We start from the raw sequence: 22245 nt of genomic DNA on the forward strand, positions 1-22245 counted from the left end.
ATTTTTTCCGAGCATTTTTGTTTTGTTGCTGGACACCTTTTCCGCTCAACTAATTAGCAATTTATGCAGACTTGGTGCCACGCCATTTGTTAAGCAAAGCACCGTCCTTGAACACCTTTGCCGCTGGCCATGCTGCTCTGCTGCCCGGAAAAGTATGCTGCAGCAAATTGGTATGCAGAAAGACCAAGTGACTCTCAGCTAAGCATAATGAATTGTGACCTAAGCATGATTTATATATACGCAGCCCATAAATCTCAGCTTTATAGCGCTACACATAAAAATAAGTGCGAAAAGCAACGACTTCATTGTACCCTAACCAACGCAAGACGAGACTTAAGTCGTGAGATAAAAACATGTTAATTGGCCAAGATAAAACTAAAGAAGATGTTATTTTAACTGAAGTTGGGTGACTTAGTTGATTGGTAAGATGCTCACCTGCCAGAGACTGGCTGCAGGCATAGTTACTTACCCTTTACACCAGGCGAGGTAGAGTCTTGCAGAGTCCTCTGCTGACCACAAACTGGATTTTGACCTTTCGGACACAATATACGCTCATTAGTCAATGTTCGGCAATTTGTTTGTGAATCAATATTAAATGTAAATAACATAATGACCTGCTCTCGCTCACTATATTGCGCTCGTAGGCTCGGCAGTGACAATGACGATGAAGGCATCGACGCTGATGATGATGATGATGATGTCATCAGCGCCTGTGAAGTAATCGAAAATTGGAATTGCTGCAAGTGAATTATGGCCAACTGTAGCTGGACACGCGCTAGTCAAATATAATTTAACGCCACATCATGGCAGCTGTTCGACGGACAAGACAACGCCGCCAATTGACCAAAAATCAATGGAAGTCCGCCTACTCTCCCACTCTAACGGCCAATGCTCTGGACGAGGCAGCCACGTAACCAGCATCATGAGTGGTTGGAATTTTGTTGTTTGTGTGCCTTTTGACTGATGGTCATCCGCCATGTGGCAATTATTGCTGCGTCTGCAAATGGAACTAAAGCACGAACTTTAAATCGCACATTACCGGGCTTCACTGTAATTTGAAAACCAAACGGAACCAGTTCCACTGCTCGCAACATATTTATTTGGCATTTCATGCTGCTAATTAGTGCATTTGTTCGCTTACAAAGTTTGCTCTCCTGCCCTGTAACGTGGTGCCCCGAGGGGCAGCACTTCCGTGACTGCACTGTCAAATTGTGGTGCAAAAAAGTTTTCGACTGGTTTATTATCCTAACCTCTCACAGCTGGCTGCTGGGAAAGTTGCAAGTGCTCTTCGGAACCACTTTATCATGTAACACGAGAGATGAACAAATTTCCAGTTGTATTTCAAGTGCTTTAGTTCCATTCGTAAATTTTAAAATATGCTTGACTCTCAAAGTGCTTAGAACAACAGCTATAAAATGGCTTTTACCCTGTTTTGAAATATAAATACAAAGGGACAACATGAGAGCAGAGTAAACACAGAGAGCGCCCAGAGAATGCGCTGCAAAAGACTCTGAGTCAGAATATTATGTTTCATTCGAACATGTTGTCAACTGCGCTTTTTCGGTCTCAGTTCAATATTGGCAACGGGCTCAGGCTGACCATCACTTTGAAGTGGTTTGGTCAGCTGGCCAAGCCTGCACCACAATTCAACGTAGCAAGTGACACATTAAATTGCTTTTGGCGTCCCATTGGCTTGCTTTTGTAATTTCCCCAACCAATTTCATTGGCTTCACACATTTATTGGCGACAAGGAAGCGTTTCACAAAATAAATTATAACACAACAAAAAAGAGAAAGTTAAGCATGGAAATAAATGCTCTCTTGTAACTGACTGAAGCAATCTAAATACAAATCTAGTTCTTCAGGCGGCTTTAAGTGCGCGCAAATTGGATTGTCAAAGTCTCCAAGAAAACTTTGCGTTCGAGTTCGAGCTTAATAAAAACCCAAATATTGCCTACAAATAAATAATTCATGGGCAATGCCCTCGGCTATTGGGCTAAAGGCTTAACGAATGAGAAAATTTAATTTTTCCTCTGGCAGAAAAGTTGGCTAAGCTCGTTGGCTGAATCTTTAATCAGATTCATTGTTTTCAGCTTCGTTTAACCTGTGCAAAACGGGGTTTTTAATAAAATAGGAACTGTCAAGGTCGATAAGTATTAAAAGTTGCTGTAATTGAACTCAATATTTTTGGATATTTTAAGGCTTATTTATTTGCATTAGAATATTTTTTACTTCAACATATAGTAGTAGGGAAATATGAGCTCTGGAATCATGCGACCAAAAATTAAAATAAAAAATTTAGTGATAATAAATTTGAGTGCAGAAAAACAACAACAAAAATTAAAAAAAACAAGTAAGAAAGCTCTAGTCGGGGTGCCCGACTAGGAGATACCCTGATCCCAGTCCTTTGAGTTTTGTAATATTTTCCGTAGTTTGCGAGACCAGGATTCGAACCCGGATTATTTGCGCAACGTGTACAAACACTACAAACACCGCCACTTCATAACTAAAAAAAAAAATAAAACAAAAAAGATTTCATTTCCACTGGTCTCGAACCCGGACCAAGCTGCACACGAGCAGCGCCTCTACCAACGCAGCCACTGCCACTGTTGCAAATTTAAACATAAGTAGCAGCTAATAATTCAGCACAATTCAATCGCAATTTCAATTCTTGGAATAGAAAAGAATACACGCATTTGAATGTATGTGTGCACACGCATAGGAAAAATGCGTGCGCGTGGCGCTGCTGACATGTGCTTTTGCAAATTGGCCAAACGTTTTGTTTAATAACTTCTGTTTTACTTAATGGATTTTAATGAAATTTTCAGCATATGATCTACATATCCTATTGGCTTGGTTGAGATGCAAACGCCTTCACATAATGGCCCTAGTTCCAACTAAACTTAAATTCTAAGAATTTGGGGGAATTTGGAGCCGGTATCCAAAATCCAACAAAAATCAAAATTGCATAAAATATACATAAGACTAAATACAAAATTTGGAGGCTCTAGCTCTTAAGACGTTCGAGATATAATTTATTTACTGCATTTCAATAATGTTTTTATTCGATAACAATTAAATGCGAATAGTTATCGAATATTTGAAACAAACTTGACCTGCGCGTGCTATACACGGACCTACAAAAAAAATTTCAAGTCTCTAGCTCTTATAGATGCTGAGATCCACGCGTTCACACATACGGACAGACGGACAGACGGACAGACAGACAGACGGACAGGGCTCAATCGACTCGGCTTGTCGTCCTGATCAAGAATATATATACTTTATGGGGTCTGCCACGCCTCCTTCTGCCTGTTACATACATTTGCACAAAACCATTATACCCTGATTTCCCATTTTTAATGGGATCAGGGTATAAAAACACAACCAAAATAAAAAAATTAAGATTGACGCTGCATAAAACAAATAATGCTAATAAAACAACAAAACAACAAAAATTACAACAAATATATATATATATATATATACAAAAATATACATGTTCTTTACAAATGTAAAGATCAAGATCAAGCTCAGAAAAATTCTTTGTTGACAAGATCAAGGTCAGAAAGAGTACTCAGTAATATCTTCTTCAGCAGCTCCAATGTCTTTCATATTGTAGCCCAACAATTGCCTGGCATTTACGCTGCATAAAATACCCCGGGCTGAGATTAAGGTTTCACTGTCCGCAGGACAGTCGTTGATTTGTTCGATGATATCAGCAATCATTGTTTGCTTGCAGCTACTGAACTCTAAGTTAAGCGGCTTGAATTCGCTTAAATAATCGTGCATAAGAAGCTCCCTTGAAATTTTGCATACATCTCTTATAGAAATTTATTAAGAATATTATTATTTTTTTATTATTATTATTTATTTAATTATTTAGAATAAAATATTTATATTAAACTTGCAGTTGCTTCTAAATCTACATTCAAGTGCTAATCTACATGTTTCACATAACCATATCTCCTAAACGACACGTCTAATCACAATTTGCACTTGAATTTCAAATACTGATTGCTTTTATTCAGTAAATGCCCTGCTTAAAAGTGGGCAGGGCATAAGGTTATATAAATAAAACAAAAACAATAGATTGAAACAAAAATATTTGATTCAATTTTTTGAGATATTTATTCATATGCAAATAAATTTATATTGCCTAGAATTTAATACTAATAAGTGCTGAAATGTAACTGTAACATGAAGCATATACATATTTTGAAAAAATAAAATTCTAAGCTATAACCTTTTTCAATGCAATAAATAATAGCATTATCACCATTGTCCACAATATTTATTGAAGCTTCAACAATTTTATAGATTTTATTTATTGAAAATATGAAAATCACATTGGCTGTGCAGCTGCAGTGAGACTTTCCGTCTAGACATTGGGCTTAAAGCCATCTTTTCATTGTGCGCTTTGACCCGCTTTCGATTTGTCCCGCTGTGAAACTGATGCGACCCACTTCATGGGCAGTTGGGCTAAAGCGCAGAGCTACACTTTTTTATGTCTATTCGAAAATGGCTATGGCGCATTAGCGGCATAAAACAGGCAGTAAGCATTAGGCGAAATCCTTTAAGTACCACAATACACACACACATGCACACATACACACACAGAGACCTGCAGAGCGGTTTTATTAACGTGCACGTGCGAGGCGGCCACATCGGGAGGGATCGGCACGAGCCGCAAAAGTCAGCAGGCGCTGCTCGAGCTTCCGGCGATGCTGCCCATCAAAATCAACGTTTTATGGACCTCTAATCGCTTTCGCATAAATTTGCGCGCGATTTTGTAATAAAGCCGGGCTCCCCGTCTCGATGCTGCCTGTCAATTGGCCCCGCCCGCTGTGGAGCTGGCGGACTGTAATTCTAAATTTTATGTAAGTTCCAAACAGTTCACAGAAGATTTGAGTTAACACGGGACAAATTTAATTAAAACAATGCCAAAAGCCAGCACAATCAAAGCAAACAACACACAGCAAAACAAAAGCCGATAGATATGCAAGCGCACGAGAGCAGCAGCAGAAGCAGCAGCAACAGCAGCAACAGCTGCCATTCCAATTAGAAAGAGCAAACCAAAGAGACTTTAATTGAAAAATGTCATCGGTCTCTAGCTCGATTACCTTTTATTTACCAGTAGACAGCAAAAGGTCACAATGGTGAGAAGCATAGACCAGAATCGGATTGAGAGCAAATAATATATTTGCATATGAAATCGAATAAGATTTTATAAATATGCTTAATATCAAGAAGCTGTCTTTCATGTCTTCCTTCCATTCATTCTTTACATTCTCTACAAAAGTTACCTAAAATAGCTCAATAATTTCATCAGAAAATACCATCGTGATATGTCTTCTGCGAAGTTTGACTAAGCAAGGATTATGCTTAACTAATAACGATTTCTTTCCATGTTCTATCTAATCTAAACTATTCAACGAAATGATTGAAATACACAACGTCTATTAACTGATAAGTCTAATACTCGCTCAATGCTAAATGGAGTATATTAATTGCGCCTGTCATTTATCTAAGTCCAAGTAAATTAAATAATAAGATTCTTAAATAAATATATCTAAGATAGAGTTAGATAAGTAAAATATGGAATGTCTTTATAGTAAAAGCTCAAAATCATATTTATATTTATATTCATATTCATATTCATATTCATATTCATATTCATTTTCATATTCATATTAATTTTCATATTCATATTCATATTCATGTTCATATTCATATTCATATTCATATTCATATTCATATTCTTATTCATATTCATATTCATATTCATATTCACATTTATATTCATATTCATATTCATATTCATTTTCATATTCATATTCATATTCATATTCATATTCATATTCATATTCATATTCATATTCATATTCATATTCATATTCATATTCATATTCATATTCATATTCATATTCATATTCATATTCATATTCATATTCATATTCATATTCATTTTCATATTCATATTCATATTCATATTCATATTCATATTCATATTCATATTCATATTCACATTTATATTCATATTCATATTCATATTCATATTCACATTCACTCGTATATTGAAAGCTCATTCAAGTCAAGTCAAAGCTGCAACTTGACAGTGAACGAGTATTGGTAAGTCGTCTACACCCGACTGCAACATTCTCTTATTCTCTTGCATTTGGCATTGTGAAATTATGTTAGCAATATGGCCAAATTAGCATCAATGTTCCATCTTCTGCTGCTGATGCACATATCTACATCTACGTATGTACACCTGATGTACAGCTGATAAGACCTTGGATTTAGTAACAATCTGTCGCACTTTACTCCCGCATTTGAACGAAATTTGCATACTTGTTTGGCCACTTCGTGGCTAAAAGGGTAAACAAATTAAATCTTTATTTTCAATTCTGTTTCAGCGAGCACCCAAGAATTTAGAGAGTTTACAAACTAGACTCTCTGGAAGCTTATCAAGTTCTATTGCGCATAAATAGAATAAAAAGCTCGAATATTTATTCAGTTCTCCTACGACGCTGGCCCAGCTCACTGCATACCATGGTGTTTCTAACGATCGCGCTGCTGGGCGTGGCACTGGCCCTGCTATACAGCTTCTACCAGAATACGTACAACTACTGGGAGCGTCTGGGTGTTCCCTACGAACGGCCCCTGCCTATAATTGGCAACATGAAAGGCATCGGCTCAAAGCTTCATTTCCGTGATATACATCAGAGATTCTACGATCGATTCAAGGGCAAAACACCGTTTGCCGGCTTCTACATGTTCTTCAAGAGAGTCGCTTTCATAATGGACCTCGATCTGATCAAGCAGCTGTTGATCAAGGACTTTACCACGTTTCAGGATCGCGGCGTATTCAACAATGTGCGCGATGAGCCGCTAACCGGACATCTCTTTACACTCGAGGGCGACGAGTGGCGCTCCATGAGGCACAAGCTGACGCCCGTCTTCACCTCCGGCAAGATGAAGCACATGTTTGGCGTAATAGTCGATGTGGGCCGTCGTCTGGCCGACACAATGGACAAGGAGGTGACCGCTGCAATCGCCGATGCAGAGATCAAGGAGCTCTGCGCTCGCTTCACCACGGATGTCATTGGCACCTGCGCCTTTGGGCTCGAGTGCAACAGCTTGGCCGATCCGTATGCCGAGTTCCGTGCTAAGGGCCGCATGCTCTTCGAGAAGCCGCGGCACATACAGGTGGTGCAGTCCTTCATATTCACAAATCCGAAGCTTTCGAAAAAGATGCGTTTGAAAGTGCTGCCCGATGACATGGCGAACTTCTTCATGAATGCCGTGCGAACGACTGTCGATCATCGAGTCAAGAATGGCATAAAGCGCAACGATTTCCTCGATCAACTAATCGAGCTGCGCGCCGAGAATGAGGAGGCAGCACGTCAAGGCAAAGGCATTGATCTATCTCATGGTCTGACCATTGAGCAAATGGCCGCTCAGGCTTTCGTCTTCTTCGTGGCAGGGTTCGAGACCTCGTCGAGCACCATGGCCTTCTGTCTCTACGAATTGGCCCTGCAGCAGGATATACAGACACGCCTGAGAGAGGAGATCGAAACGGTGCTCCAAGCCCAATCTAATGGAGAGCTCACCTACGAGGCCATTGGGCAGATGAGCTATTTGGAACAAGTGCTTGCTGGTAGGATAAATTAGCTCTAACTGCACATATTCCTTAATAATTCCTATTCATTTCCATGTAGAGACACTGCGTAAGCATCCCATTCTGTCCCATCTGATGCGACTGGCGAACAAGGATTATCCAGTGCCTGGCACAAACCTCGTCATTGAGCAGGGCACCTCCATAGTCATTCCTGTGCATAGTATACACAATGACCCTGAGATTTATCCCGATCCCGAACGCTTTGATCCCGCGCGATTCGAACCAGAAGCCATCCAGGCACGACATCAATTTGCTTATCTGCCCTTTGGCGATGGACCCCGCAACTGCATCGGCGAGCGCTTCGGCAAAATGCAGGCTAAAGTTGGTCTAATTTCCCTGCTGCGCCGCTTCAAGTTCGGTGTCTCCAAGCAAACTGAGATACCACTGATTTTCAACAAGCGTAACTTTACCCTGTCTACCCAAAATGGCATCATCTTGAAGGTAGAGCGTATTTAATAAGCCACACTTAAACTGAACAAAAAATTCTATTAAATCGCAAAAAACAAGAATTCAATTATTTGTCTGTTCGCCATGAGTTTGCCAAAAAATATGTTAAGTAAGCACACTGCAGATAAGAAAGCATGAGTAACGAGTCTTTGGGGGCCATAATTGAGAACCATAGATAACAGCTTAATACCAGAATTAGCTTCAAAGCATGCGAGAGCTATAAATAAGCAACACAACAGCAAGAACTTAACAGCCGTAAGATTAACAGAGGTGAAGGTATTGGTGAGCATGACAACGGATCTCACCGCGCATTGTCCAAGCTCTTAATGCTTATGCTTTAATACTGCCTGCTACAGCTGATCGTGGAGCGAGAAGAGCAAAGAGATGAGTCTAATGCAAAGTCTCCCGTTGGGACAGGCCCACTCTCTGCCACTGCAGAAAGTACTGAAAGTAAAAATACATTTTAGCAATGTCAGCAATATGATAGCTGTGCAGCTGATAACCTAGCACAGATTGCGCTACTATCCGTATAAATGTATAATTTGTCTATTTACCTTTTAGCCTGTTGTAAGAATAGATCGACAGACAGCACATATTCCAGTAAAATTTAGCATCTTTCTTGAGTTTTAAACTTTATATGGAATTGTGTTTAATTGCTTAAATGTTGTCATAGGTCAGGGTCTGCGATAATAATAATTTGCAATACGCAGCAAATCAATGAAATACAAAAATGTTTGTATCCATACGAACTAAGACTACGCACCTACAAATAAACTTGATAAGCGAAAAGCTCATTCCAGAGCTTCAGCACTTGACAAAACTTATGCTGTTATTGTTTTTCGCTGTATGTCTCTCTCTCCCTCTCTTTTACTCTGTCTATGTGTCTGCCAACGCTTATTTGATGTTCGTTAAAAATAGTTGAAACGTGTAAACGACTTGCTTCCAAACATACAGATGTATATATAATGTAGTCATAGCTTAACATACCCTGCATATAACTAAAATGGTATTGTATTAGTACTGTACATTAGTTCAATAATAAGTTGGTATACATAAATATATATATATATATATATATATATATATATATATATATGGAATTAACTAATGTGTATATATAAATTGCAACAAATTCGGATTTTTTAATAACTAAGCAAAAGTAAATAAGAAAAAGGGTATTTCCTAGTCGAACACCGCTTCACTAGAGTGCAGCCACAAAGCGAATATATGCAATATCTAACTGTAACTGTAAGTCATGGCATTAACTTTATCACTCGGCGCCTTGTGTGCAATGCCGTTATCGCAATGCCATTATTCAAGTTTAAGGCGCACTTTTCAGTTCTCTCTCTCTCTATATTCGATGCTCTCACTGTAGAACTCATACAAAGCTCAGGCCATTGGAAATATTGAGAGCATGCGAATTCCAGTCACATACATAGTTGATCTGCAAGCATCTCAGTTCCAGTGCACCAATCGATGCTATCTGTCAGAGAGTTGTTTACGTTGAAACGCACTTTGTACTCTACTCAGAGGAGCAGCTGATTAGGCGCAGCTTCAGAGAACAGACTCAGATCAGTTGAAAGTGAAACGCGCGATATGTTGGATGTGATTGCTCTGCTCCTGGTCACACTTGCCTTGAGCTTCTGGTTTGTGCGCACCAGGCTCAGCTATTGGGCGCGACGTCACATCAGCCATGTGCGGCCCACTTTTCCCATGGGCAACCTGGAAGGCTATCGCAAAACCAAGCACTTTAAAGATATTCTGACGCCGCTCTATGAAAGCTTCAAGTCCACCGGGGCACCATTTGCCGGTTTCTACTTTATGCTGCGACCGGTGGTGCTGGTGCTGGATCTGGAGCTGGCCAAGCAGGTGCTAATCAGGGACTTTGCCAACTTTGAGGATCGCGGCATGTACCACAACGAACGCGATGACCCACTCACAGGGCATCTCTTTCGCATCGATGGACCCAAGTGGCGACCGCTGCGTCAGAAGATGTCGTCCACCTTCAGCTCCGGCAAGATGAAGTTCATGTTTCCCACTGTCTGCGCCGTGGGCGAGCAGCTGGCTCAGGTCTGCGCCGAGCTGGCAAGCAATTCCATATGCGGCATTCTCGAGATCAACGAACTGATGGCCAGGTACACTTCAGATGTGATTGGAAGCTGTGTGTTTGGCCTGGAGTGCAATGGACTGCGCAATCCGGAGGCCGAGTTCGCCGTCATGGGACGACGCGCCTTTACGGAACGGCGTCACAACAAGCTCATCGACGGATTCATCGAAAGCTTTCCAAAGCTGGCACGGCGACTGCGTCTCTGCCAGATACACCAGGACATCACCGACTTCTACATGCGCATCGTCAGGGACACGGTCAAGGAGCGCGAGTCCAAGGGCATCGTGCGCAACGACTTCATGAATCTGCTGATCGAAATGAAGCAACGCGGGGAGCTCACGCTGCCAGAGATGGCTGCTCAGTCGTTCATCTTCTTTGCCGCCGGCTTCGATACCTCCGCCTCGACCTTGGCCTTCGCCTTGTACGAGCTGGCCAAGCAGCCGCAGATCCAGCTGAAGCTAAGACAAGAAATCGAGCTGGCACTGGAGGCGCACGGCGGACAATTCACCTACGAGTGCATGCAGGAGCTGCGCTACATGGAACTGGTTATAGCAGGTCAGTACTACTGGGAAGATAAGACATTCAAAGTGTTTATATGGCATATATTATTCATGATCCGAACCTCTTAGAGACGCTACGCAAGTATCCCACACTGCCTCACCTCTCGCGCGTCTCGCGCAAATATTATGCGGCCAAGGGCAATCGACACTTTTACATAGAGCCCGGCCAGATGCTCTTCATACCCGTCTATGGCATACATCACGATCCAGCCCTATATCCCGAGCCGCACAAATTTATACCGGAACGCTTTCTGGCCGACCAGATGGCCCAGCGACCCACCGCCTCCTGGCTGCCCTTCGGCGACGGACCGCGCAACTGCATCGGCATGCGTTTCGGCAAGATGCAGACGAGCATTGCCCTGTTCTATCTGCTAAGACGGTTTCAGTTCAGTGTCTGTCCGCGCACTCAGTCCAAGATAGAATTTCTCAGCTCGAACCTATTGCTGTGTCCAGTAAAGGGCATTTACTTAAAGGTCGAAGAGCTAAAGGAATAATTCTGAAAGGAAGACTCAAATATGGATCAGTAGTTACCTAAATAAGCATATCCTCAACACCATTGACCACTGCCTGATTATGAATTATGCATTTATAATATTATTAACTAATCTAAAACTTATGCTAAATATAAATCTAAAATAGAATTTATAATACGAAACAATTATCAATTTAATTTTGTATCTTACAATTAAGCTTATTCGTGTAACGCCTTTTAAATAAATAAATGTGATTTGATTTGCCTTCGATTAATAGACATATTTTATTTATATCTAAAAACCTGAACACAACAATTTCGATTATTCAGCAGAAAATTGCAGCATTTGAGACTCTGAACTCAGTGTTAGATTAGATAGATGACTGAAAAGTGGAAGATATTTCAAAAATTAAAGCTAACTATGATTACAATTACAACAGAAATTCAAGCACAACTTGTTTTGGCTAAAAATAGAATATAATAATATTCCAATATAATAATATTTCAATATTTGTTATTTTAGAGCTTGATCTTTATTCTCTCAAGCAAAACATATCACTCTCTCTCTCCCTGGCTCTCACTCTCTTCTCTCTAATTGCTTGTGGCAAAAGCTTTTTGAGCGCGAGCTTTCGCCTATAAATATCGTGTGCTTGGCAAACCGTTTGCTCAGTCTGCTTAGAAGTCTGAAGATGTCGATAGTTATAGCGCTGCTTGGTATCATAATAACGCTGCTTTACTATGCAGCTCGGCATAGGTACAACTACTGGAATCGCCGCGGCATTCCGCACGATGTGCCCAAGTTACCGAAAGGCAACCTAATCGGTTGGCAGAGCAAGCGACAGTTGGGCGTTATCTTCGGGGACTACTATCAGAAATACAAGAACCGAAATGTGCCCTTTGCGGGCTTCTATTTCTTCTTCACAAAGACCGTCATTGTCACCGACATGGAGCTGGTGAAGCGTGTCTTGATAAAGGACTTCAATAACTTCGAGAATCGCGGCATCTTCTACAACGAAGTGGACGATCCGCTGTCGGCGACGCTGTTCAGCATTGAGGGTCACAAGTGGCGCCAGCTGCGGCACAAGCTAACGCCCACCTTCACCTCGGGCAAGATGAAGCACATGCTGCCCCTCGTTTTGAAGGTGGCTGAGGAGATGGCCAAGATTTTCAAGGAAAAGGTGTCCGAACCGCAGGTTTTGGAGGTCACCGACCTAGTGGGACGCTACACTGCCGATGTCATCGGCAACTGCGCCTTTGGCCTCGACTGCAACAGCCAGCGCAATCCCGATGCGGACTTCGTCAACATGGGCAAACGAGCCGTGACGGAGCGTCGGTATCGCGGTCTGCTTGACTTCTTCATCTTTGGCTTTCCCCGGCTGGCGCGTCGCATGCATCTGAAGATAACCATTCAAGAGGTTGAGGATTTCTATATGCGCATCGTGCGCGACACCATCAACTATCGCCTGAAGACCAAGGAGAAACGCCACGATTTCATGGACATGCTTATCGAAATGTATCAGAAGCAGCAGGAGGGCAACGCCGAAGAGGGTCTGACCTTTGAGGAGCTGGCCGCCCAGGCATTCATATTCTTTGTGGCCGGCTTCGAGACCAGCTCCACAACCATGGGCTTTGCCCTCTATGAGCTGGCCCAGCATCAGGACATACAGGACAAGCTGAGAGCGGAGATCAACGAGGTGCTGAGCAAGCACAACAACGAATACACCTACGATAATGTGAAGCAAATGAGTTATCTTCAACAGGTTGTCATGGGTAAAGAGTTCAGCATGCCACATTTATTTATATAATACTCAAAACTCTAATTTGCTTGCAGAAACTCTGCGAAAGTATCCCGTGCTGCCCCATCTCACCCGTAGGACCATCTCTGACTATTCGCCAGGAGACCCCAAACATTATATTGAAAAGGGCACCGTAGTTGTGATACCCGCCCTGGGCATACACTATGATGCCGACATCTATCCGGAGCCACAAAAGTTCAAGCCCGAACGCTTCACGGAGGAGGAGATAACCGCGCGACCAGCCTGCAGCTGGCTGCCCTTTGGCGAAGGACCTCGCAATTGCATTGGCTCACGCTTTGGCCTTATGCAAACTGCCGTTGGCTTGGCCCATCTGATCAGAGACTTCAAGTTCAGTGTGTCGCCGCAGACCCAAATACCCATGAAGTGGGTCTCCAAAAATATACTCTTATCATCTGAGAACGGCATTTACCTAAATGTCGAAAAGGTGTCCAAATAACAACTGCTAAATATTAAAAGCTCTGTTATATCTCTAACAGCACTGTTACAGTGTTAACAGAAATGTTAACACCCATTAGACACTTGATCTATTCCAATCTAATCTTCCAGCACGTAACTAGTATTGATAAGCCAAGCAGCTATCGATTGATTGAAGCCTCGTACTCTTTCCGTCATAATACGCAGTCTGTCGCCTAGAATGAAGACATTTATATTAACAAAGTTGGTTTTTTCGTTGTACTTATAAATTATTTATAGTGTATCAATAAAAACTGAAATTGCTTAAGTTAGGTCAAAAGTCCAATGCAATTTTCGTACTTTATATAAGAGTTTCCTCTGTTCGACAATTATATTTGTGGAGAAGAATGTTCCCTCGACAAAGCCTTAACTATTTGAAAATGGAAATTCGGGATATACTATGCCTATATATCTGTAACAGGCAGAAGAGGGCGTGGCTTAATTCTTGCATTCATGAAAATATAGAGAAACTTGAAATGTATTGTACATAAATATATTGAATATATAAATATGTCATATAAAAATATTATAAATTTATTATGAGTTATGAATCAAATTAAAAGATATCGAAACATGAGCTGGGCATGCTATTCGATCTATAGGTCTTCAGCATATATATAAATACGAAAAGCTGGAAACACAGACAGAGTTTTTAATACTGACCAGGAATATATATACTTTATGAGGGCTATCATGCCTTCAGCTGTTTGTTAATGCATCAAGATATATAAAAAAAACTTTTTCAAATAGCAGAGCCTTTAACTTTGATAAATGATACAACTGAACATATCATTAAGAAAATGCATATAGAAGAAATGCTGTTCACTAACAAATTTCCCATAGTAAAACCCATAATTTAAGCCAAGTCACTGACTTGCTTGTTATGCCTGTCTAATTCAAGTCTAACATAATTGAAATATCAGTTCTGCACAGCCTTCCGCGTATCTTCTAGTCGTGCACTCCCGACTAAAGCACGCCGTCTAGTTTCTTTACACCTTATTAAGCATAAGGATATTAATAGCTTATGTAATTTAATATCTTAAGTTTAAAGTTTTGTAGTCAAGTTTACTATCAAAGCCGTTCCTAACTCGCTAAACATCTATGCCCAGTTTTCCGGGTATCTTCTAGTTATGCCTTCCCGACTAGAGCACGTCTTTTTGTTTACACCATCTTATTAAGCATAAAGACTCTATTTCATGTTATTTGATATCTTAAGTTAACAGTTTTCAAGTCAAGCACTTCCTACCTAAGCCAACTTTGCCTGCGCATCTTCTGCCTAGCCGTCAGGGCATTTCCTAGTCGTGCACTCCCGACTAGAGCACGTCTTTTTGCTTGTTTTTTGTTTGTTTACATCATTTTATTAAGCATAAAGACTCTATTTTAGTATCTCACGTATTTTGATATCTTAAGTTCAAAGTTTTCTAGTCAAGCTTCTCCTGACACAACTAGCCGTGCCCATGCATAAACTCGCTTGATTTGCGAGCAAAGAATTTTAGATGAACTCTGTGCCGCCTCGTGTGCCATTTGTGACTACACCTTAGGCTTATATGGGGGTGCTGACCTACTCAACGTGCCACTGGCAGGTGCTATAAATGCCGCAGAGCTCAAGCTCCGTCAGCCAGTCCCAGCCAGTCTCAAGTGCTATGTGCGCCACAATTTCGCTCGTCGCGTGCATCCTGATCGCATTCTATCTATGGATGAGGCACCGCTACTCCTACTTGAAACGTCGCGGCATTGCGCATGAGGCACCCGTGCCGCTGTTTGGAAACATTTGGGGCTGGCGCATCACCCAGCACACCTCGCAGATGCTACAAAAACTTTATGTCAAGTACAAGGACTCTGGCCCGTTCTTCGGCATGTACTTCTTCATGAAGCCCGTGTATGTCGTCACGGATATGGAACTACTGAAGCAGGTCTTCATCAAGGACTTCAGCAACTTCGACAGTCGAGGTCTGTTCTACAACGAGCAGGATGATCCCCTGTCGGCCCACCTCTTCGCCATTGACGGTCCCAGGTGGCACAATCTGCGTCCCCGCTTGACGCCCATCTTCAGTGGCGCGAAGATGAAGCTCATGTTTCCATCAGTGCTGCGAATTGCTCGACAACTGTCCAGTGTGGTGCAGGAGCGTTGTGCCGGGCACGCTACGCCCTTGGAGGTCACCAAGCTGCTAGCCTGCTATACGATGGACACCATTGGCACCGCCATCTTCGGGCTGGAGTGCAATAGTCTGCGCGATCCAAAGGCTCCCTTTGTGCAGATGGGCCTGAACGCGATGCTGAAGAAGCGCATCGACTACCTATTCTGCTTGTTCTTTCCCGAGCTCAGCCTCAAGTTGCACATCAAGCGTACGCCAGCCGACGTGGAGGCCTTCTACATGAAGCTGGTCAAAGACACCATCAGCCACAGAGCGGAGCAGAATATCAAGCGCAACGATCTCGTTGATATCATGGTGGAGATGAAACAGAAATACGATCGAGGCGACACAGCTGAGGGTCTAACGCTCAATGAGATCGCCGCCCAGATGTACGTCTTTATAGTGGCGGGCTTTGAGACTACGGCCACAGCCTTTGTCCTCGCCCTGTACGAGTTGGCGCGGCATGAGGACATCCAGTGCCAGCTGAGGGAGGAGATTGAGGAAGTCATCGCCAACTACGGGGAGAACGGAGAACTTACCTACGAAGCTATGCATAAAATGAAGTATCTGGAGCAGGTGATGTCGGGTAAGCAGAGCAGCAAGGCCAAATCTTCATAAAGCAAATCCTTTTTTATTCCATCTCTCAGAAACGCTTCGCATGTATCCCGTTGCCTCGGAGCACTTGCGTCGCGTCAATGCCCACTTTGAGGTACCCAACCATCCCAGGCACTATATACCAGCTGGTTCGCAGTTGATCATACCCGTCTATTCCATACATCATGATCCGGCATATTATCCGGAGCCGGAGAAGTTTCAGCCCGAACGTTTCTCAGACGAGGCCATACAGCAGAGACCCACCTGTGCCTATCTGCCCTTTGGCCAGGGGCCACGCATCTGCATTGGCATGCGTTTCGGGCGCATGAAGCTGGCGGTGGGTCTGATTACCTTGATCCGTAACTTTCGCTTCAGCCTGGCGCCCGACACCCCGCAGCCCATGCAGTTCAAGAATCATTCATTTCTGCTGCACCCAAAAGAGTTCCAGCTGCAGCTAGAGCCACTGGGCTAGAGGGCGGCATATAGCATAGTTAAATCCAATTGTCCAGTTATCTGGTTAGCTATTTTGCTACTGATAAGATCAATACATTTTTCCAATTTACAAATTTCTGTTGTTTTTATTTAACCTTTTTTCATTCTTTATTGATAAGAACACAAAAAAAAGGTAAAAATAAATAAATAAAACAGGTTTACAATGAATGTTTATATATAGTATAGTTAAACTGACGCAATAAACACGTTAGCTTGTTATGCCGATCAGAGAGAAGAGGAGAGAACGATAAAGAGAGAGAAAGCTCTTTCAGCTCATACAAAAATTTCATTTCAGATACTTTCTCACACACTATAAAAATATGTTTGTAAACGCGAAAGAGAGAGCGCGCGAGAGTAAAGCTTTGTAAAGCTCTCTCGGCTTATAAAAAAATTGCAAATGAGCTTCAGCTACTTCAGATACTTTCTCACACACTGTAACAATGAAAATATGTTTGTAAACAATAAAAACTATGTTTGTTATGATATGACGCAGTTATATATAATTGAAAGATGACATAATATATGTTATTTGCACCTGTATTTGTTTAATTGGAATCTACGCACAATTCAACAGGCAGAAACAAGTAAATTAGTATCTGGAATTTGAACCGAGTACAATACACAAAATAATTATAATATATGTAATATACTATAATCATGTGCAAAGCATCACATTATCCAGCAACAATAAAAAACCTTTAGTTATTATTATACATTAAGCCTTCGTTACTTCTGTTTCAAACTCGGTCCACCCTAAGATAAATGCCAGAGTCACTGGCTATCAAGAAGCTCTTCTTATTGTATTTAATGGGTATCGTTGTCTTATCGCAGACTGAAAACTTGAACTTCTCAATAAGCATCGCCAGACCAATGCGAGCCTGCATTTCACCAAATCGCATGCCAATGCAATTGCGTGGGCCATCTCCAAACGGAATCCACTCTACAGAGTCACGATTCTTGACTCTCTCCGGCTCAAAGTTATCTGGATTGAAGCGATTTGGTTCGGGATATAGCTTCTCATCACGATGCATAGCCGCAGAAGGTATGATGACAGGCATGCCCTTCTTGATTACATAATTTGGATAGCCTGGTACGACGAAATCCTCAAGACATTCTCGATTCAGAACGGGGAGAACTGTGTAAAGTCGCAGGGTTTCTGAAAGAAATATAATTTGTTATCGAAGTTTATAAGTCAATTCACTGTCTCGCTTACCCGATATGACCTGGTTCAAATACTGCATGTCTCTAATACATTCATAGGTAAGTTCTCCATTGTGCTGGGCAAGAACCTCTTTGCACTCCTTCCTCAATCGGTCCTGAATATCCACGTTTTGAGCCAGTTCATAAAGGGCAAAGCCCATAGTAGTCGAAGACGTTTCAAATCCAGCAGCGAAGAAGACGAAAGCCTGAGCAGCGATTTCTTCAATTGTCAGGCTCGTGTCTTCTCCAGACTGAGATTTTATCAGTCGATTGTTTTTCAGGTCAATCAGCTGGTCCATGAAGTCATTGCGACGAACATTGTTTTTCTCTCTGAAGTCAACCGTTTCTCTTACAATCCGCATGAAGAACTTCTCGATGTGTTCTGGTGTCATTTTCATGTGGATGCGTCGTGCAAATTTCGGAAAACTATTGAGCAATGCGATTCCCAGGGAGCCATGACGCTGATCGATGAGAGCACTACGACCCATAACTCGGAACTCAGCCTCGGGATCCTTCAGACTGCTGCACTCAATGCCAAAGGCGACACTGCCGATGACATCCGTAGTGAATCGAGCCATTAACTCCCTGACCTCAACTTCCGGAGACTTGTTTGCCATATCTCCAAAGACCTCGACGAACTCGTGGCTTATTTTCACCACCGTGGGAAACATGTGCTTCATTTTGCCAGACGTGAAAGTGGATGAAAGTTTATTCCGCATTGCTCTCCACTTGTAGCCATCTAAAAGGAAAAGTTGGCCTGAAAGCGGGTCATCCTCGGGGTTATTGAAGAAGCCTCGATCGGTGAATTTATTGAAGTCCTTTATCAGAATGTGTTTGACCAGGAAAGGCTCCAAGATAAATGCAGCTGGACGCTGGAACCAATAGAATCCGGCAAAAGGTCCCGTTCCCCTGAACTTAGTGTAATAAGCCTGCCAAATCTCTAGGAAAGATCGCTGAGTTTGCACGCCCTTCAAGCTGCCCATTAGAATGCTGGGCTCCTCGCAGGGAATGCCCGCATTTTGCCAATGCTGCAGATTGCGACGCATTAGCACAAAGAGGTAGCCCGCTAGGGCAACTACTGCCGTGAGTAGAAAGACGCCGATAGCCATGGTCGTGCCCGTCGCAAACTAACATTCACGATATACTGAGAACTGAACTGAACTGACTTTCGTTATTTGTATGAGGGCCGCTCGAAGCTTTCATAGTCTGCATGACAATACAAAAAATACTGGAACTTGAGTGCCGGCAAACGAAGCTTTTCCACTGCGATTAGTCAGACTTATCGGCTGCAATCTAATGCTTAGCTGTAGTGTATTCGCTGTGACACAAATGTAATTGCTGATATATAATGCAAATATTTTATTTAATTAGTATGCGAATCATGCTAGCAAAACCAATTTAATGGCAGCATTGATTGCTGTACTTCGTATCTGTAATAAAAAATGAATTATTATAGATAGAGCTATTCAGATTTCGAGTCCTTTAATCTGAATAGCTCAATTAATTGTTTAGTATCTATTATTAACTTCGCTCTGCGTGGAATGAAGCTATGCACTCGCTGCTACTAAATGTTGCAGCTTAAGAAATAAGATTGTGGTGAAATAGTAGGTGTTTAGATTGTTTTAGTTTATTTTTATTTATTTTATTTTTTTTTTTTGATAAACAAATTTTATATTTTTTATAAATAAGATAAGAAAAATTATTATTTTTAAAATTAAAACAAAAGCTGATTTTACTTTTATCAAAATGTTGTCGCTAACCTGTACCTGTTGTGTTCAGTTTATAGAGTATTCATTGGCAAAGACTTATCAACAAATGTCTGCTTTAGGCAAGATAATCGAACTAAGGTCTATTACACTTGTAGCCATAGCAGTAGTATTCAAGCCAATTGACCAACCGGCCAAGTGCTGCTATTAAAATGTCGATTCATGCCACGTCTAGCAACGTTGCATTTAACCGAATCTATTTATTCACGTCCAGAACTAATGCCTCTGCAAAGGGACTTAACGGCGTAAGCTTGCTTGGGTTAATTGATAAACGATAATAATTTATAATTCCATAAGTGAAATTATTTCAAGTGAGTTGACAGGTCCATGCACAAGTGCGCTGTAGTTTGCAATGATCAACTGGAAGATATCCATTACCTAATGTAAAACAAAAAAAAAAAACAGTAACAGACTGAACTGACTGAGAAGCTAATTTATCTATACTAATTAAAGAACTAAAGAAGCTTCTTTGTTTACATTCAACAAATTTCAAAACAAATGTCTATAAACTTTTGTATATATCTCTCCCAGTCTTTTATTGTCACACTTCATTTGATTTGTAATTATAAATCTACTTCCCTCACAGTAATTAGCAGTTCTTAAGTCTAACAAATAATAAAAAGAAGATATATTGAAACAACTCAGTGCTTGACAAAGGTAATTCATACAAGTTTCATGACAACTTCTAAACTCGCTCCACTTTTAGATAAATGCCAGAGTCGCTGGCTATCAAGAAGCTCTGCTTGCTATATTTAATGGGGATCGTTGTCCTATCGCAGACTGAAAACTTGAACTTCTCAATAAGCATCGCCAGACCAATGCGAGCCTGCATTTCACCAAATCGCATGCCAATGCAATTGCGTGGGCCATCTCCAAACGGAATCCACTCTACAGAGTCACGATTCTTGACTCTCTCCGGCTCAAAGTTATCTGGATTGAAGCGATTTGGTTCGGGATATAGCTTCTCATCACGATGCATAGCCGCAGAAGGTATGATGACAGGCATGCCCTTCTTGATTACATAATTCGGATAGCCTGGTACGACGAAATCCTCAAGACATTCTCGATTCAGAACGGGGAGAACTGTGTAAAGTCGCAGGGTTTCTGAAAGAAATATAATTTGTTATCGAAGTTTATAAGTCAATTCAATTCTCGCTTACCCGATATGACCTGGTTCAAATACTGCATGTCTCTAATACATTCATAGGTAAGTTCTCCATTGTGCTGGGCAAGAACCTCTTTACACTCCTCCCTCAATCGGTTCTGAATATCCACGTTCTGAGCCAGTTCATAAAGAGCAAAGCCCATGGTCGTGGAAGACGTTTCAAATCCAGCAGCGAAGAAGACGAAAGCCTGAGCCGTGACTTCTTCAATTGTCAGGCTCGTGTCTTCTCCAGACTGAGATTTTATCAGTCGATTGTTTTTCAGGTCAATCAGCTGGTCCATGAAGTCATTGCGACGAACATTGTTTTTCTCTCTGAAGTCAACCGTTTCTCTTACAATCCGCATGAAGAACTTCTCGATGTGTTCTGGTGTCATTTTCATGTGGATGCGTCGTGCAAATTTTGGAAAACTATTCATTATTGTGTTTCCCACGGAACCGTGACGCTGATCCGCTAGAGCCTTACGACCCATGACTCGGAACTCAGCCTCAGGATCCTTCAGACTGCAGCACTCAATGCCAAAGGCAACACTGCCGATGACATCCGTAGTGAATCGAGCCATTAACTCCCTGACCTCAACTTCCGGAGACTTGTCTGCCATGTCCCCAAAGACCTCGACGAACTCGTGGCTTATTTTCACCACCGTATGAAACATGTGCTTCATTTTGCCAGACGTGAAAGTGGATGAAAGTTTATTCCGCATTGCTTTCCACTTGGGGCCATCTAATAGGAAAAGTTGGCCAGAAAGCGGGTCATCGTCGGGATTGTGAAAGAGTCCTCGATCCGAGAATTTATTGAAGTCCTTTATCAGAATGTGTTTGACCAGGAAAGGCTCCAAGATAAATACTGCTGGACGCTGGAACCAATAGAATCCGGCAAAAGGTCCCGTTCCCCTGAACTTGTTGTAATATTTCATATAAATTTCGAGAAAAGATCGCTCAGTCTGTACGCCCTTCATGCTGCCCATTAGAATGTGGGGCTCTTCGCAGGAAATGCCCTTATTCTGCCAATACTGCATATTACGACGCAGTCGCATGAAGAGATATCCGACTGCTGCTATTAACACAGCAAGCAATAGCGTACCGACAGCCATGATGATCGCAAAATGCTGCTGCTCACCCGAAGACAGCTCGTCTTGGAGCTTAAATAAATGTTCGCGCAGCACTGGCAGGAACTGCGAGCGATATGGCTTTATAAAGCGCTGTCTTTATTGTCACAATGAGTTTTATTTTGGTATCTCATGAAGCTTTTGCCGGTCACACTTGCTGGTTATCGTACTGCCTCACTGCCACGCGAACCAATGCTATGCTTACTCTTATTTTTTAGTTTCACATTTTATTGGTAAAGTTAGCTATC

At 41.9% G+C, this 22245-nt stretch overlaps 4 protein-coding genes across 4 annotated transcripts; 3 read left to right on the forward strand and 1 right to left on the reverse strand.

The window, feature by feature from the left end:
• The first annotated feature begins 6530 nt into the window (after positions 1–6530).
• LOC111602546 lies at positions 6531–13821 on the forward strand. Its single transcript, XM_030226147.1, has 6 exons — positions 6531–7662; positions 7724–8137; positions 9677–10792; positions 10867–11176; positions 11940–13039; positions 13101–13821. Exons 1-6 carry the CDS (start codon positions 6555–6557, stop codon positions 13520–13522), a joined length of 4470 nt encoding a protein of 1489 aa, XP_030082007.1. The 5' UTR covers positions 6531–6554; the 3' UTR covers positions 13523–13821.
• Positions 9501–11499, forward strand: LOC115483813 (cytochrome P450 6a22-like). Its single transcript, XM_030226155.1, has 2 exons — positions 9501–10792; positions 10867–11499. Exons 1-2 carry the CDS (start codon positions 9727–9729, stop codon positions 11289–11291), a joined length of 1491 nt encoding a protein of 496 aa, XP_030082015.1. The 5' UTR covers positions 9501–9726; the 3' UTR covers positions 11292–11499.
• A 1273-nt stretch (positions 13822–15094) lies between the features above and the next one.
• LOC111602572 (probable cytochrome P450 6a23) lies at positions 15095–16751 on the forward strand. The gene is made up of 2 exons (XM_023319728.2): positions 15095–16260; positions 16322–16751. Exons 1-2 carry the CDS (start codon positions 15132–15134, stop codon positions 16738–16740), a joined length of 1548 nt encoding a protein of 515 aa, XP_023175496.2. The 5' UTR covers positions 15095–15131; the 3' UTR covers positions 16741–16751.
• Positions 16752–17497: 746 nt separating this feature from the next.
• LOC111602573 lies at positions 17498–22049 on the reverse strand. Its single transcript, XM_030226148.1, has 4 exons — positions 20887–22049; positions 20418–20830; positions 17974–19087; positions 17498–17916 (listed from the first exon to the last, which is right to left on the reverse strand). Exons 1-4 carry the CDS (start codon positions 21980–21982, stop codon positions 17498–17500), a joined length of 3042 nt encoding a protein of 1013 aa, XP_030082008.1. The 5' UTR covers positions 21983–22049.
• Between the last annotated feature and the right edge of the window lie 196 nt (positions 22050–22245).

Source organism: Drosophila hydei, unplaced genomic scaffold (assembly GCF_003285905.1).
Source record: "Drosophila hydei strain 15085-1641.00,03,60 unplaced genomic scaffold, DhydRS2 tig00000060-arrow-pilon, whole genome shotgun sequence".
NCBI lineage: Eukaryota > Metazoa > Arthropoda > Insecta > Diptera > Drosophilidae > Drosophila > Drosophila hydei.

Coding starts and splice junctions, on each gene's coding strand:
- LOC115483813 (XM_030226155.1), top strand. CDS start 9,727: ATGTTGGATGTGATTGCTCTGCTCCTGGTCACACTTGCCTTGAGCTTC. Junction 10,793..10,866: donor CATGGAACTGGTTATAGCAG/GTCAGTACTACT, acceptor CGAACCTCTTAG/AGACGCTACGCAAGTATCCC.
- LOC111602546 (XM_030226147.1), top strand. CDS start 6,555: ATGGTGTTTCTAACGATCGCGCTGCTGGGCGTGGCACTGGCCCTGCTA. Junction 7,663..7,723: donor TTTGGAACAAGTGCTTGCTG/GTAGGATAAATT, acceptor ATTTCCATGTAG/AGACACTGCGTAAGCATCCC. Junction 11,177..11,939: donor CTGTTCTATCTGCTAAGACG/GTTTCAGTTCAG, acceptor CCGTTTGCTCAG/TCTGCTTAGAAGTCTGAAGA.
- LOC111602572 (XM_023319728.2), top strand. CDS start 15,132: ATGCCGCAGAGCTCAAGCTCCGTCAGCCAGTCCCAGCCAGTCTCAAGT. Junction 16,261..16,321: donor TCTGGAGCAGGTGATGTCGG/GTAAGCAGAGCA, acceptor TCCATCTCTCAG/AAACGCTTCGCATGTATCCC.
- LOC111602573 (XM_030226148.1), bottom strand. CDS start 21,982: ATGGCTGTCGGTACGCTATTGCTTGCTGTGTTAATAGCAGCAGTCGGA. Junction 20,831..20,886: donor TTTGAACCAGGTCATATCGG/GTAAGCGAGAAT, acceptor TATTTCTTTCAG/AAACCCTGCGACTTTACACA. Junction 19,088..20,417: donor TTTATCTAAAAGTGGAGCGA/GTTTAGAAGTTG, acceptor CGTGAATGTTAG/TTTGCGACGGGCACGACCAT.